This window comes from Oncorhynchus gorbuscha, linkage group LG02, assembly GCF_021184085.1.
Source record: "Oncorhynchus gorbuscha isolate QuinsamMale2020 ecotype Even-year linkage group LG02, OgorEven_v1.0, whole genome shotgun sequence".
NCBI classification, from domain to species: Eukaryota; Metazoa; Chordata; class Actinopteri; order Salmoniformes; family Salmonidae; genus Oncorhynchus; species Oncorhynchus gorbuscha.
This window is the reverse complement of record NC_060174.1, coordinates 33,883,441-33,900,871: the sequence shown is the minus strand read 5'-3', so window position 1 is coordinate 33,900,871 and position 17,431 is coordinate 33,883,441. Positions and strand designations below refer to the sequence as shown.

The window sequence follows — 17,431 nt, the reverse complement described above, 5'->3', positions numbered from 1 at the left end:
GAGTGGATACACAGATAGGGGGGGGGGGGTGGAGAACACTGATGGCAGGCTTCATAGACAGCCCATTTCAACATTACATGCAGACACTTTTCCACTGGTTACTATAGTTACAGTGTTTGAGGATTATGTAGGCCCATGTCTAACCATAAGGCTTGGGGGTGGAGGGGGCCGTATGTGCTGTGTGATGTCGTGTTTTAATCAATTGTTTAATTACAGTGATCATGACCAACTTTTAGAATGATCCAAATACGCCCTTTACCGGACCTTGATTCCAAACAGTCGGTAATCCTTTAACAATTCCCAGATTGTAACGTGGGAAAGTACATCCAGATCTGATGAATTTACGCAGAGCCTCAGAGAAACAAGACAAAATGGAAAACATGCACCGAGCGGTGACGTGGAAACCCAGTGTGACCAGATAAGCCTTGCCTTGTGCACGACAAACAAACACTCATAAACCAGCACATGCCCAAACACACACAAAACATACAGTGAAACCTCAGTATACACCAAAGTCCTCTTTGCACACAAAGTGTATCTCCCACTGTCAACGTGGTAAAGATTATCTTAGGTTGCTATTCTTCTTTAGGTTAAACATAATAGCTCAGTCTGTAGTACTCTAGTGATTTGAGCCCTAGAAGAACAAACTACACACTGCAGACAAACCCTGCCCTTTGACCATTCCACTTCCCTAACCATGTTTGTTTACCGGGGCAGCCTTGCATGTATCCTGTTGTGCTGCATTTTTAAATGGCGGAAAAATAATGGATGTGGGAAGAGTTCAGGAAAAGCAACCATTGCAGATAGCCCAACAACCAACGAGACCAACAGAAAGATTGGAGGAACAGAGGATTGCTCTTTCTTACATCACATACTGCTCTCCACTCTCGCTGATGGACGTTTTGTAGCACTAGTGCGTTCAGTGATGTTATTACCCTCCAAGAAGGTCACTTCTGGGTCAGTCCTTACTGGTTTACAGAATGGTGAGGCATCTTCCATGAATGGGATTAGATCCAACAGGATCTCATTGGTCTAGCCTATTCTTCTGATATCATTTAAATATCCATCATGGTCCCAGTTAGATGTAGTAAGCATTTGCTAAAGTGGCAAGATGTCTCAACAGAATGACTACATCCTAAATTCTATGTCGATTATATGTCGGCCAGGCATCCTATTCTGATGTCTCGGCGACGTTTTGCTAATGTGCAAACACTCTCCAATCTACATATTCCCTACGCATTTTGATACGTCTGCCAAAAGGTGTGCGTGCTTTTTGGGATATTCCTAACACGGTTATTGGAATGTAAAAGAGAACACTAAGACTGTACAAGTATAAACAATTGGGGGTGTTTCAATCAGTCTTTCTAATAGATTTTTGACCTGTGCGAATAAACAAAATGGTTGACCTAATACTGTATGTGAGCAGAGCTACAACAACCTCCTGGAACCGATAGTCATCCTGGTGAGGATACTACACACTGAGACTGTGCCAGGCCAGACAGATCAGTGCTGCTGGGAATCAACGGTCTCAGTTCAATGAGCCAAACAATCAAAACTCTATACCTTCAGTTCCATATCAATGTTAAGTTACGTGTTTAACTGCTACACAAAAATGAGCTAAAATATGCTCGTTAAAAAGCCCTTGTTGTGCGATAACTTGGATAATATCATCATCAAATGACTACTTCGGAGCTACATTAGCAATCTCAATATCAGAGGAGCTTGCTAAAGAAAGAGGGCCAGTCTTCCCTGGACTGGGAGAGGTCTCATGCGGCTTGTCCCTCCGATATGTGATCCCAAAATGGGGCCAACAGCTTTGCCAGTCAAAACAGTGGGCCTCAGACACGCAGGGCTTTTTGCCTGACACATCTGGATGAATAGAGCGGCGTGTGCCCTTTCAGGCACACGTGGGACGACTCCCCCAACCTCTGGCTGAGCCACTGGGAAAGGACCTTGCTCTAACCGCATTCCTCTTATTGTTATTGTAATTAGTGTTCTGGGGGAAAAAATACTGACTGACGGGCGTGCGCACACACACACACACACACACACACACACACACACACACACACACACACACACACACACACACACACACACACACACACACACACACACACACACACACACACACACACACACACACACACACACACACACACACACACACACACACACACACACACACACACACACCAAGAGCTCATTTGCAGTGAGAAAGGGAGGCGGAGAGCTCTGGGTGGGGGTAGATGTCTCCCAAGCCAAGGCACGGGGTGAAACGGCACAATAATCTGGGGGGGCAGATGGGAGGGGGCAGCAAGCTGATCCTTCACACACAGTCGTCATGAGAAGATCTCTGGGAAGAATGCTCCCTTCCTCTACTTTCCTCCTCTAAGCACCAGCCAGTCTTCAGTTCGATAATATCTGGATGGTCTGCCCAGCAGCTATGTATATCAACTCTTATATGCAAGGTATTCCCCAGATCTGGAGGGGGATGAGATCACCATCAATGTGAAACAACACAGAAAGAAACTGCTCTGCAATATATAGCCCAGACAGATTATAGAGAGCACACGTTTTTAAAAACTGTGGCTGTAAACACTGTATTATAGCATTTCTGGCAAGAGCAGAGATCCCATTTTGAGGGCATACTGTACCAGCAAAACAATGCTTAACCCAGATCCTTTCTCTAGCTCTTATTTGGGAAGCTGAGTGGGAAGCAAAACAGGAATCTCATCATTTGCAAGAAGATTTCTGGAGGCAAACAGGAAAGTGATCACACTGCAGGATTATGTGATAGAATTCTATCCCCACACAACAGAGCCATGAGGAAATAGTGTGCCAACCTAATCCAAAAATCAACACTATCCAATCTCACAAATCCCAATATCCCTACAATGAATGAATTGTCACCATATGGCACAAATACTGTAACAGAGCTCATTGGACAGAACTCTTGCTAATAAAGACAGACGCTACCTTAGGTGTGGAAAAACAACTTGAAAATCACACACTGTTCATTTGTGTACATGCACTCGACATGAGAGATGGATAATATGTCCAATGCTGTGAAAACGCAGTAAAATAAATACAAATCACCAAAGAGAGCTAAGAGCTAATAAAGGATTCCATTTCTACTAAGCAGACATAAAACATGCCAGCTAAAAGACTGCTTTGCCAGCACTACAGGAAAATAAGCACTAGGATGTGAAATTCCAGACCATGAGAACCCAAACCAAAACTGAATAAGTTCCTAGATCCCAAGTGCCGATTTCAAAGTAATCCAGACCTGAATTCCTTTTAGACTGAGAGCTTTTGTGAAATGGGAAAAGAATTTCACATAACCCTCTCGTCTTCACGTTTATTTCTTTACAGTTGCGTCACCTGCTCCACTTTTAATTTGTTAGCTTACATGACAAGGTTGTTATTTCTTTAACCACTGCAACTGAAATCTCATTACTGATCAAGCTTTTCAATTTTCTTCCCTTCAATAACATTCTGAATATGACAAGGATAGCTAGTTGTTATGAGCAAATGGTTCCAACCTTATCACTGGGGGGACAATGTGGGCACTTGTCAGGCATGAGTGACTACACATCACCAGGTGATACATAGTTGGCCACATAGCCAGAGGAAATCTGTGTGTCAACCGCAGCATGGCATTGCTTGATCTGGGGACTAACTCCTAACACCAAAGGTGTTGGAGAGAGGCCAGCAGAGTGGTTATGGGAATTCCCTTGGCTTACTGGCACTGGAAATGGAAATGTGACATGAGCTAGCAAGCCCTGAGACAAGAGCAGGAATTGTTTGAACTGGTAGGGCACATCTAAGAGGACACTGCCACCTGTCACAAGAATCACCCCTCTCTTCACCCACTCTTCCTCTAGGCTAGTAGTTTTTCTAATATGTTGCTCTGGATAAGATGGGCAAGGACACTTTACTGTACTGTTGTAAGGCACCTTAGAGCCCACTGGTCCCCCTCTGTCTGGTGTACTCCTCCAGTCTGCCATGTTACCAGCATCCCCCCCCCCACAACAGTAACAGCTTAATCTGCTCTCCCTCCAACGGCTGCAGATAGCTCATTAATGCCCAATCGGCCTGCGCAGGGGGGCGCTGTCAGAGGGGGAGGGAGCCTATACTTGAATTCCGCCAAAGCAATTTGAATATGTAATGTGCCAACAAATATATAATCACAAAATCCTATTCAGTGATTAAAGCACACTTCAATTACACACTAAACAGAACAACTGACGTTCCCTATCCGTATTCATCTTGTGTGTTTTGCATATGTTCAATTACACTCGCTGGTTTGCATATGCCTTAGATAGGTTTGTTTTTACCTAAGCTACATTCTGTGTCAGAATACTTGATTATTTTCTGGTGAAGCGCCATAAAGAACTGTGCAGACAGAGGGAGAACTCCACGGCTGCCATAGCATCCCCCTTTCCTCATCTCGGCTCTTTCATGTCTACACAGAGACAACAGGCGTGGAGACATGGGGCTCCCTTGGGTTCACCAACTCCCCAACCTCCTCCCCCTCTCCAAACAAAGCCTTTCCAGTTGCCAGCCTGACCCAGTAACCTGGCTAGCAGCCTGAGGGTATGGTGTACCCGCTCTTAGGGCCCATGTGAGCGCGCAGGCCAGCGTTTGTGTACAGAGCGAAGTCACTTTCGTCAATGCAATCGGCTCTTGCAGGGATTAGAGCAGCTCCTTTTAGACAGGGCTGATTGTGTGGTAAATGTGCAGTAGGCAGCGCTGGGGAGGCTGCTCTAGTGCCCCGGCTAATCTGGTTGGACACAGGCATCTTTCTTTACTGCAGTTTCACAGGAATGTCTTCTCCATTTCACTGCCAAGTGTTTCTGTAGGTGATGTACTAAGGTCTGACTACACTCAGCATCAAGGATAATATGACACAGAGCCACATTCAAACAAACCTGCATTGCAGTATTTATGCATTTGCAATATTACCTTTTCCCCCCGTAGCCAGATAAAAATCACAAACATGATCCTGGAATACTGTGAGAATTCCAGCTATATGCTTCCAGTTTTCAGAATGACTGGCAGTACTGTACTTGTGTAAATAAAGACTCTGTATAAACATTGCTGTGGCAGGACCAATTAAATCCGGTTCTAAATCTAACATGGAAAGAGCTGCCTGAAACACAAACCTTAACTCACACGCCACAAATGCAAAGGGAGGCCACATTAAACGCTGATAGTCTCTTTGCGAGGCAGTCAAGCTTTTAATGTATTTATAACGACAAATATGAGAACTGCTCCACTCTACTGTATGTCCCTGTAAGGCAACAATAACCACCAGCTGAAGAATAGAACAAGATCCTCACAATATGTGGCATGTAAATCAGGCCTTGGGGGTTTAGTCAGTGGATGCACTGCCCTCCTGTTCCAAGCCATTGGTTTTGGATCTCGTGGAAAATGCAGTGGCAGAGCGGTCGCGAGTGCTGCCTGTACAGCAAATCAGAACTAATTAAAGCATTTCATTTCTAAAGCTTTAGAAAGGAGGTGCAAAAACACATTCGTCTTACCCCCTGGCTCCCCTTGAAGCAAACTGCTGGCTGATTTGGTAAGGATCCCTGGGAAGGAGGAGAGAAACGGAGAAAGTGGTTATCATTTACTATAACAGACACAAGCATTGCAGATAAAATACAATTGATCCTAAAAACACATCAGGTAGCATTTAAAATATTGAAAGGAAATATTGTTAGTTCATATCTGGTCAAGATATGCTACCTTTTCTGCAATTGCACGCTCAACACTGTCAATTTCTCACAAAGCAATCACCCTTTATTCATCAAGCTAACAATGTATTACAACAGTACTACTTAGTTCAATTAGACCAGTGGGGAAAATTATACCCATTAGCCAACTATCACAATAATTAGAGTTTCCCATCGCTTATTTGCCCCAATGGCCAGCGTACAACTTCTTAAGTGTTCATTCAATAATAAAATGTGCTCTTAAGGCTTTGTGAGTGTGCTCATATCCGTGGCCCCTCACCAGTATCATGGTTCTACACGGCCAGGTCCACAGATCAAGGGGCTTCACTGCTAATTTGCACTGGAATGTGTCTGATTAATCAATCTAGAGCACAGAAACCTTGTTTCACTCAATCAGTTCTCATAGTCAATTGGAAATGGGGGGGCGTATCAACGGAAAAGCCTCATCACAAAGCTTTTAGTGTAAAGTCCCTAATCATTTTCTTAGCTGATTACTAATTGTACCTTCGTTTACAAGTGGGCTACATTTGATCAGCCCTTAGGTTTGTGCAAGTCACAATACAGTTGTTCATGTACAAAGCTGTCCCCCAAATAAGCCTTTATCTAACCATAAAGAGGTGACCATGCTGTGCATGCTTCAGGAGTTCCTCAACATTCAAGCATCAGTACCTTAATATGACCAGAATGTAACATTGAAGAGAACAAAAAAAAAACTGTTCTCTGCTCTCTGAAGTACTCGTAGCGATGGTACAGGGTCAAGAGATAAGAGCCACTATCTGAAAGTTACAGCTGCAGCCATGGTCAACAGGCCTGTTTATCTATTATAGATGGTTTTGGGAGAGGTCATCGTGCTCCTTTCTTTCCCTCTGGTCATTGCTTAACAGGCCTACAGCTCACTTTGTATTTTAAAGTGTAGGCTTATTAGAGATCAATTTCTTTTCATAGGTAAGAGATGCAGTATAAACGTGATTAACAGAGGTTAGGGGCTGCCACTTTGCTCCTATAGTCGGAGTGAAACCCATAATGACCAGACTTGACCACCGTTGCTGCTTTCTGACTGTAACACCAGTGTTACACTAGAGCAAAGCACTTAACCCTAATTGCTCCAGGGCCGCCATTGATAATGACAGATCCTGGCCGTGACCTCACTCTCTGGGGGGATATGTGATATGCAAAAAACAAATATCCAGAAATAGGACAAAATATAAGCCCCCAAATTAAAAAGAAAAAAAAAACATTTGGGGAATGTGTGTATAGAATCTGATGTTATACTAGGGAAATTGTGTTTGTATCTAGGGCTGACAGTGAAGACCTGTGAATAGCAGAATCAACAACCTCTGGATAATCAAAACAGTTGCTTTGTGAGAAGGTGTTAACCGTTGAAGAAGTGCGCAGGTGTGCTGAATGAGGAATATGATCAGGGCTCTAAAGTTTGGTCTTTTTGGTCACATATGCTCCAAAATAGTTTTTCTGCAGGAACTGCCATTTTAGTTAACTAAAAACAACCGCTAGGTAGTTAGCCAGCTCTAGGTCGGCTGTACCTGCGCCAAAACTCCAGTATTTCTCATTTTCTCTCTAGTTTGTTCTCAATCTTCTTTAAAAAGAAAAGAAAATGTAAGCCAACATGTCAGCACTTTTATTTCTATGACTGATCAAAACAGGTTCTCATGTCCCTCTGCAGCAGATGAGCAACTTGAGTATTTTGGCAAGGAATTTGTTTGGAGCATCGAATTGCAATAAAATGCCAGTATCGAATCGCAATACATATAGAATAGTGAGAATTGCAATACATAATTGTATCGGCACCCAAGTATTGTGATAATATCTTGTTGTTAGGTACCTGGCATTTTCCAGCCCTAATTATTAGAGAGAAACTAATTGTTCAAAAGTTATGACCTACATGTAGGCGCTACATTTTTTATTTTGCACAGTGGTGGGCCGCATTTACACATTCATAAACCATGTCGCAGGCCTTTCTAAAACTATTTGTGGGCATCTAACCATTTGTTTACACCTTGTTCGGTTAGCTAGCAGATAACAATAGTAAAAGTGTGCTTTTACACAATGTAGAAACCTAATATTCCACAAATGACTAATTTCATTAATAGTGTGTGTATCAACATTTTAGGTTATAATTAACAATGTCTAAAGGGTTTTTGTTTCAGCATGTGCTTCAAAAAAACAACTGCAGTTCATATAGGCTTTATCTCAATCAATGTAAAACTCTACTTTTCTGGTGCTACTAAATGTATTTTGTGCTCCTAACTAAGTTGGGAGTACCAGTGCTACCAATGATTTTTTATTTTTATTTTAGAGCCCAGCATATAATCAACTAAAACCCACACAGAATTTATACATGAGCTATGAATACTTGGTTAAGAGAAAATAATATATATAATAATTATCTTTGACTGTTGAAATGAGAGCAGAATTAGTCTACATTAGTGAGACAAAACACCCGTATATTTTACTCTGCATCTGTTTTATAATGCAGCAGCCTACATTGGCCTTCAACAGATGAGGAAGTTTCCATGCATTGTCATTGGGGAAAGCAACCCATAGTTCTACACCACCTAACAGACCAATAAGCTTATTTAGCTAGCTCCACTGACAGCTGTCAGTACCCTATCCTGCAAACCTTATTTAGCTAGCTCCACTGACAGCTGTCAGTACCCTATCCTGCAAACCTTATTTAGCTAGCTCCACTGACAGCTGTCAGTACCCTATCCTGCAAACCTTATTTAGCTAGCTCCACTGACAGCTGTCAGTACCCTATCCTGCAAACCTTATTTAGCTAGCTCCACTGACAGCTGTCAGTACCCTATCCTGCAAACCTTATTTAGCTAGCTCCACTGACAGCTGTCAGTACCCTATCCTGCAAACCTTATTTAGCTAGCTCCACTGACAGCTGTCAGTACCCTATCCTGCAAACCTTATTTAGCTAGCTCCACTGACAGCTGTCAGTACCCTATCCTGCAAACCTTATTTAGCTAGCTCCACTGACAGCTGTCAGTACCCTATCCTGCAAACCTTATTTAGCTAGCTCCACTGACAGCTGTCAGTACCCTATCCTGCAAACCTTATTTAGCTAGCTCCACTGACAGCTGTCAGTACCCTTTCCTGCAAACCTTATTTAGCTAGCTCCACTGACAGCTGTCAGTACTCTATCCCGCAAACCTTATTTAGCTAGCTCCACTGACAGCTGTCAGTACTCTATCCCGCAAACCTTATTTAGCTAGCTCCACTGACAGCTGTCAGTACCCTATCCCGCAAACCTTATTTAGCTAGCTCCACTGACAGCTGTCAGTACTCTATCCCGCAAACCTTATTTAGCTAGCTCCACTGACAGCTGTCAGTACCCTATCCTGCAAACCTTATTTAGCTAGCTACACTGACAGCTGTCAGTACCCTATCCTGCACACCTTATTTAGCTAGCTCCACTGACAGCTGTCAGTACCCTATCCCGCAAACCTTATTTAGCTAGCTACACTGACAGCTGTCAGTACCCTATCCTGCAAACCTTATTTAGCTAGCTTTTGTTATCAGTTGTTGCTGTGATTTGTTTTACTCCACCATATTCAGAAGATTAGCCAGCTGGCTAGGCTGTGGCTGGTGCTGGATGTTTCATAAGCATTTAGGGAAAACACAGATGGAATCCAGTATCTTTGACTTCGTCATCTATTGTCGTCTCCAAAGTTTTGGCATTTTCCATAAATTGTGGCCATGACTCCGCCACAGAAACAGTAATAAGATGAAGCTCGTTATGGATACCCACTGAAAGGTTTAGAGACATGCGTTTTTCTACATTGCAATGGACACGGTGCAACCTTTGTTGCCTGGTAAGTGGACTGAGAAGACATTCTCATTTACAGCAACAACCTGGGTAATAGTTACAGGGAATATAGGCTGCTGGTATGTGGGCTGCTGGCAGGATTTGGCTGCAGTGTAGCAGCCAAATCAGCCCGTGCTCATGGTTCTCACAGAGGAAGTGAAATGATAGGCTATGACTTTGCCCATGATGCACTCCGCAAATCACAGGTAACAACACCCTGAGCGCATCAGACACAAAACACCAATACAAATGTAACAGCACAACAACAACAAAATTCATAAACATGTTCCTTCAAATGTCTAATATTTTCCCTGTTTTTCCTCCCACCGACAAACCATTAAATCAAGTAAATGAGGAAACCGATGCACCTTTAAAGCCTGAATGGAGGCTGTTGTGTACGAGGTCCATGAGGACACGAGTGTATTACCAGCTGGGTTGAATACGTCGACGTTGAGAAGTAATAGGTCATCAGGAAGAACTACGCCCTCTACAGGTCTTGGCGCTAAAGCCCAACTATTTCATACTTTGACTAAAACGATGACTTATTGACTTATAACATCATGGGTAAGGTCCGGGCATCGTGTTTCAGTCAAAAAAAAAAGAAGTGAATTCCTTATTAAGTCCTATTAACCTGAGTTGAAGAGCAACAGTATAAAGTCTGTGACGTGAACAGACAAAAGCGGTGAGGGAGGAGCACCCTTCTCAAATCGAACAGTAATCTGCACTACTCTGTCAACAAGGCAGCATGGTGCATCATCTGGAAACATACATCATATATTTTCCATGAAATATACACTACCGTTCAAAAGTTGGGTCGCTTAGAAATGTCCTTCTTTTTGAAAGAAAATCACATTTTTTTGTCCATAAAAATAACATCAAATTGATCAGAAATACAACGTAGACATCGTTAATGTTGTAAATTACTATAGTATCTGCATACGGCTGATTTTGAATCGGAATATCTACATCGGTGTACAAAGGCCTATTTCAGCAACCATCACTCCTGTGTTCCAATGGCACGTTGTTAGCTAATCCAAGTTTATAATTAAAAAAGGCTAATTGATCATTAGAAAACCCTTTTGCAATTATGTTAGCACAGCTGAAAACTTTTGTTCTGATTAAAGAAGCAATAAAACTGGCCTTCTTTAGACTAGTTGAGTATTTGGACCAACAGCATTTGTGGGTTCGATTACAGGCTCAAAATGGCCAGGAACAAATAACTTTCTTCTGAAACTTGTCAGTCTATTCTTGTTCTGAGAAATGAAGGCTATTCCATGTGAGAAATTGCCAAGAACCTGAGGATCTCGTACAAAGCGGTGTACTACTCCCTTCACAGAACAGAGCAAACTCAAAAATGTGGCTGTTCATGGATGAGTCCTGGTCTCAATTGTACTGGGAAGATGGCAGACATCGTAGCGTGTATGGCGTCATGTGGGTGAGCGGTTTACTGATGTCAACGTTGTGAACAGTGTGCCCCATGGTGGCGGTGGGGTTATGGTATGGGCAGGTATAAGCTGCGGACAATGAACACAATTGCATTTTATCAATGGCAATTTGATTGCAGAGATATACCCTGACGATATTCTGAGGCCCATTGCCATGGCCGCCATCACCTCATGTTTCAGCATGATAATGCATGGCCCCATGTCGCAAGGATCTGTACAAAATTCCTGGAAGCTGAAAATGTCCCAGTTCTTCCATGGCCTGCATACTCACATTAAATGTCCCCCATTGAGCACTTTTGGGGTGCTCTGGATCGATGTGTATGACAACGTGTTCCAGTTCCCGTCAGAAACTTTACACAGCCATTGAAGAGGAGTGGAACAACGTTCTACAGGTCACAATCAACAGCCTGATCAACTTTATGCCGAGGAAATGTGTCACACCAGATACTGACTTGTTTCCTAATCCACGCCCCAACCTTTTTTAAATGTATCCTGTGACCAACAGATGCATATCTGTATTCCCAATTACTTGATTTCAATTGATTGATTTCCTTATATGAACTGTAAATCTTTGAAATTGTTGCATGATGCGTTTATATTTTTGTTCTGTGTAAGTGCACGCACATGACACTTTGGCAAAAAAGATGGCTTTATAATATCACACGAGTATCTGCACTCTCGTTGTCTAGAATGGTCCCACCGTATCTTGTCTCCTTCCGCCTGCCTTACATCTTTGAGGACATGTATTTTCATTTTTAGAGGGACTATCTTTTCAATATAATAGAAACTCTTTGGCCGTGGGCTTTGAACAGAGCACTTGGCTCAATCACGCTCGTGAGACCAGCCCGGTTCCAAAACAACTGCAATCACCTTTCACCCAGTGTAAACTCCTCTCACCAGCGTTACCGGGGCCAGATAATCGAATCCCCTCACTGCACAAAAGCACAGCAACAAAACTGCCCTGCCACCACCACCCAATAGCAACAAGAGACTCCAGGGTTGGGGTGACAAGTTTTCATGTCCTAAATAAGGTATTTATTTCTCACCAAATACACCACGTTTAGAATAGATATCCTTTGGAAATTTGAGTAATTTAGAAACGGTTACACATTATCCATGTCACACTGGCATATTGCTATTAGGCTCGGCCTACACATTTTTCTAAATGACAAACTGCAACATGTTATCAGAAACCATAATAGGTCATGTAGGCTGTTACTTCTGAAAGTAACACCATTGCTGGATAGATGAAAGCCTACTTTCGATGGCCTACATTTATGCTACATTCAAGCTAAGAATTAAAATGTTAATTATTGTTATATTTAGAGCCTAAATATGGTGGCTATGTCGCCATGATCTGTCTCAGAGACTATCCCAATGTTAAAAAGTAGACTACAAAAGTTATGAAACGACAATGTAGTTAGGCGCTTTATTCCAACATATCACGATAATTTAAAATACCTGCATTGTTATTTTCTCAATTACGAATAGATAGCCCAAACATGAAGTCTGTCTGAAGGAATATAACATTTTTACTATAAAACACCAATGGATCACATACATACGCTAATATTCTACACAACAAACATGCATCACACAAATTACATGTCTCATTCTTTTTAGCGAAATCGGTGGCGTTTTCCAAGCAATTTTAAAACAACCTCAAATTGTGTATTGGATGCTATGGCATTATTTCTATGAAGTCCCATATAATCAAGCAGCCATAGCCTACTTAAACGGAACGCTTTCCCATCGACCAATAAAGCTTACACCTATACAGTGCAAGCACAAGGAAGTGTACAATCACCACATAGGCTACTGTGTCGCTGACACTTTTGGAACTTTTTACCCCAGTGGTCCACCTCTTTTCACTGAGATTAGACTAGTCGGAGGAGTGTCCAAACAAACACCTGCGCGATAGTAAATCAAGAATTGTCTAGGACTTACCTTCAGATTCTGATAGGCTTCAAGCGTTCGAATGGCGGTATCGGTTAGCTTGACGTGAAATAGCGTTTTATTTTGAGCTTTCTTGTTGATTTTTGCACAGGAGAGCCCATACCGATGCTCCTGTCTCAGCGCTGCCATGACTTCAACTGGGGTAAATTGGCGACATTCTCATTGAAACGTCACTTGGACCTAGGAGGAGTTTACATTGCCTGCGTTGCCGTGTTCACGTCACACACACACACACACACACACACACACACACACACACACACACACACACACACACACACACACACACACACACACACACACACACACACACACACACACACACACACACACACACACACACACACACACACACACAAATTATTAATTTGCATGTCTTTGAATGCCTTTGTTTTGATATTATAATAACAATGTCATACAACATGTTTGCATAATAATCCTTCTCAGTTTTTTTCTACTAAATGAGAGGGAAAAACATATTGAAGAACTGCTTGTGACAGATCTTTTTGTTTTGTTATGCTTCTATTGTGAATATGAATCATAATCATTGTTATTACTATATTGCATAAAGTGAAATATATCATATAATCTCCTTTTTGTGTAGCCTAATACAGATAACTATGTTTATAACCAATGTTCTAATTCATTCTACAGCCCTGGGGTCATAACAAATAAAAACATTATTATATATATTTTTTCAACTACAAAAATATCCTATGGTCCGTTGATCAGCTGGGCCGATCCCCTGCTCCTAGACAGATAAGGTGAAACAGACAGTGATGAAAAACTAGGACATTTGGGTTAATTAAAAGGTGTAATCCCTAACAGACAAGATGCTTGGGCAGTGGTTAAGGAGATCTATCACAGCACTAATGGAGTATTTTTACTTGTCATATGGCCAATCGAGGTTCTCTATGACTATCTGGACCAGACTATCAACAACACATGCCTCACAGCAAATGTACGCTCTGGATAAGAGCGTCTGCTAAATGACTTAAATGTAAATGTAAATGTCATATGGCCATTCGAGGTTCTCTATGACTATCTGGACCAGACTATCAACAACACATGCCTCACAGCAAATGTACAGTACATAGCCTAGTGCAATATGTTGTCTTTGGCAATCATGTGAGAGGAGATAATGAATTCAGACCCCAGAGATTATCACTGTGAATGTTCTTGTCGGTTGTAGCTACTATGTGGGACAATATACCTCAGGAGATTTAACAACCCAAATCCAAACTCTCAAGTGATGGTATTACGGAATTGTAGAATGCAAGTGTGGCTCTTGCTCAGCTGTGTATTAGTCTAATAAGGGTCTTTTCAGTAAATGGCTCTAAGCTGTTTTGCAGTGCTACAGTATTAAGGGGGTTGGGGATAAAACAGAGCGGGATCATCAAACCATATGTAGGTGCAATTAGAAAGCCTTGTTCATGTTGCGTTTCCACACAAACTAAAATACATAATACTCACAAATCATTTTGAACTCATACAGCAAAAAGTAGATACTTTGTATTGGAATTGACCTTCTTTAGTGCATTTCATTTCAATCAGAAAATAATTTCCCCATTGGATGCTAAATTAATTAATCTAACATTATTTTGATATTTTCTATGCAGATAATATGCATCGTTCTTAAATCAGTCTATACATAATTGATAAACAGGACAAGTGTAATCCTGCCTATCCCAATACCCATTTCAGGTAAATAACCATAGCATTCACTGTAAAGCTCATTTTCCCTTTAGTCAAGTATATTTAGTTTAGGTATGACAGTACTTTTGGTTCCCTTTTCCTGTTGCGACATGACCAGAAACAACAATGACACACACACACACACACACACACACACACACACACACACACACACACACACACACACACACACACACACACACACACACACACACACACACACACACACACACACACACACACACACACACACACACACACACACACACACACACACACACACACACACACACACACACACACACACTCAAACAAGAAAATGTAATAACTGTATAAAATGAATGCAAGATCTCAGTTCATGTATCCTTGTTAAGATAACAAATACTTTATATAATGTTGACACAGTGCCAGGGGATACCTGACAGACACTCCAAAATCATGAACGTGAAAACATTATGTTTGTGTCACTGTTTAAAAACCAAAGCGGATTTCATTTAAATTGTGAGTGCATTTTGAATTGGGGGATGGTTTATGATTACATGGGTTGTGGTCGTATATTCTGATCTTGGTTGAATTTGCAATTCAATGAGTTATTAAGCTAATACACTCTATGAGACACAGTGTGTAGTCATTATAGTACTGAGGCCTGTCTTGTCTTGAAAGTGTTGCTTACTGGCTCCTGTTCCACAGAAAGTATGTGGTAAACCTAGAAAAACCTGTTCGGTTTTCAGAAATGTATTACCCTCAGATCACATCAGATGATAATAATATCTAGTTTGTGCCACACACACATGTTGCTGTGATTGTTTTCCCCTTCAAACGTATAACAGGATTAAAAGGTGTGGAAGTGCATACATTGTTGATTATTAATATATAAAGGGAAATCCACTCGAGTCAATCTAGCACTCAATGTCTCACATAGGTCATCAGGGCCATCCTAGGAACGTTGGGTCTCTCTCTTAACACTCGACTACTTAAAAAGGGAAAATAAGATCTCGCGCCACAGAATAAGACAGAACTACGTCCAAGACAGCAGTCCCTAAGATCTTATTGGTGGAAAGCATTCATGGAAACTGCATTATGGGGCAGCGCGATGAAGTCATTAAGAAGCTTACAGACGTTCTGCCAGATTAGATGTTGCTCTCCTAATCCTACAGATTACAGTCGCGCAAGCCTGCTGACCGAGTGTGCTTCGTTGTGTTGTACAATTTCTTTGCATTGATCATTTCTTGTTGCTCCTAACTCTCTGGAATATGTAGGCTATCAAGGAGTAACAGGATTGAGAGGAGGTTAAGGTGAGACTGTGTATAGCTCTAGTTGATAAAACAAGGCACTGGTAAAATCTATTGATGCAACCGGGATTCAGTCTAGTTATGGATGTTTTTAAATTGGATTTAACAACAGTTTAGGTGAATGTTTGGTTTTCATAAAAACTACAGACTGTCTCTAATGGATGAAGGCACATCTCAGCTGTAACTAGACCGAGCAACTGCTTCCACACTACAGAACCAACCAGCCAGGCAGGCAGTGTTGGGAGAGATAGGTGGAGAAGGATCATCTCTTTGGGAGGCTTTCACAGATGGTGTCCCTTGCTCCCTGTAGTGAGATGGAGACAGAACCCTGCCCTGGAATGCAAGAGAAGCGGGTAGTGGAGACCAATGAGCCAGTGTTGAAGAAGGCCTACACAGGCCCTGGTGACAATGAAAGTCAGGAGGAGAAGGAACTGTCCCATGGGCTTCAGCAGGAAGACAAGGAACCCCATGGGGAGGGAGACCCCAGAATAGATAGCCAGGGTGGAGGGAAGGAGGGCACTACGTTAAACCAGCTCCCTATGTCTGAGATTACAGAGATCCCCTGTGTGGAAGAGAGGAAGCTGAAGAACCCCAGTTTTGTGAAGACAGTGCGGTTCAGTGAGACAGAGTCTGTGGAGGACAGAGAGAACTCTGAGGAGGTTCTCTTCCCAGACCATGATATGGTTCAGTGGACCTCCTCCAGCTTCGAGGAGCTGTTCCTGGCTGAGGACTGGGAGAACATCACAGGTATGATACTCAATCAATACTGTCACGTCAAAGTTTTTTAGGAATGATGAAATATTGAAATGTTTGTTGAAGCAATATTGCACTCATGGTAAACGTTTTTGTTCTATTGTTTGTCAATTATTGTGGCACTGCCTGTAATTTGTTTGCCAACAAATTTTACAGACATTGGAAGTTGCGTGGGGTATTGTCTATGTAATTCATTTAATTCTATTTAGTCAAATTATATTCTATTTAGTCAAACACTGGCATGTAATGGCTTCTGAAACGTTATTACACCACATTATGTCCTTTCCTAATAGTTGTTTTGTCTCCAAGTGTCTGTTAATCAACAACAAGCAGATTAACCCCCAACCTCCTTCCTCCCTCTTTTTCTCCCCCTGTCTGTCCATCCCTCGCTCCCTCCTTTCCCCAGATGATCGGCTGTTGAGGAAGAAGGTGCTGGTACCTGGCCCACAGCAAGCTGAGCACCCAGCCTGGGGTCAGGAGGTCACAGTAAAAATGCAGGGAGTGCTGGAGGACAGGACTGTGGTGGAGAAGGACCCTAAACTGGTGTTCGTCATTGGAGAGGGAGATGTAAACCAGGTGGGCCCTACAGACATTCTGACTGACGACAGGACAGGTTCCAGCACACCTGTCCTCCACCCTGTCGCACACACACCTGCACCTGCTAAACATACCACAGGGTTGGCCTGCTCCTTCAGAGAATCTACATGTGATAAATACAGT

The 17,431-nt window shown here is 42.2% G+C and overlaps 2 protein-coding genes across 5 annotated transcripts in view; one reads left to right on the top strand and one right to left on the bottom strand.

The window, feature by feature from the left end:
• The window catches only part of LOC124001299 (RNA polymerase II elongation factor ELL2-like), a 52,186-nt gene extending 39,044 nt beyond the window's left edge, over positions 1-13,142 (bottom strand). The window contains exons 1-2 of the mRNA XM_046307977.1: positions 12,963-13,142; positions 5,547-5,594 (exon numbers count right to left, since the gene is read on the bottom strand). Of these exons, the coding sequence (XP_046163933.1) occupies positions 5,547-5,594; positions 12,963-13,100 (186 nt within the window). The 5' untranslated portion in view covers positions 13,101-13,142. The remainder of the gene's footprint in view (positions 1-5,546; positions 5,595-12,962) is intronic.
• Positions 11,987-17,431, top strand: part of LOC124001325 (peptidyl-prolyl cis-trans isomerase FKBP8-like) — a 63,753-nt gene continuing 58,308 nt past the window's right edge. The window contains exons 1-4 of one of the 4 annotated variants that reach the window (XM_046308044.1): positions 11,987-12,046; positions 13,063-13,113; positions 16,269-16,705; positions 17,118-17,287. In XM_046308044.1, the coding sequence (XP_046164000.1) occupies positions 16,273-16,705; positions 17,118-17,287 (603 nt within the window). In that variant the 5' untranslated portion in view covers positions 11,987-12,046; positions 13,063-13,113; positions 16,269-16,272. Of the gene's footprint in view, positions 12,047-13,062; positions 13,114-15,588; positions 16,706-17,117; positions 17,288-17,431 lie in introns of those variants that run through there. The other 3 variants (XM_046308060.1, XM_046308052.1, XM_046308034.1) reach the window with 3 other exon arrangements.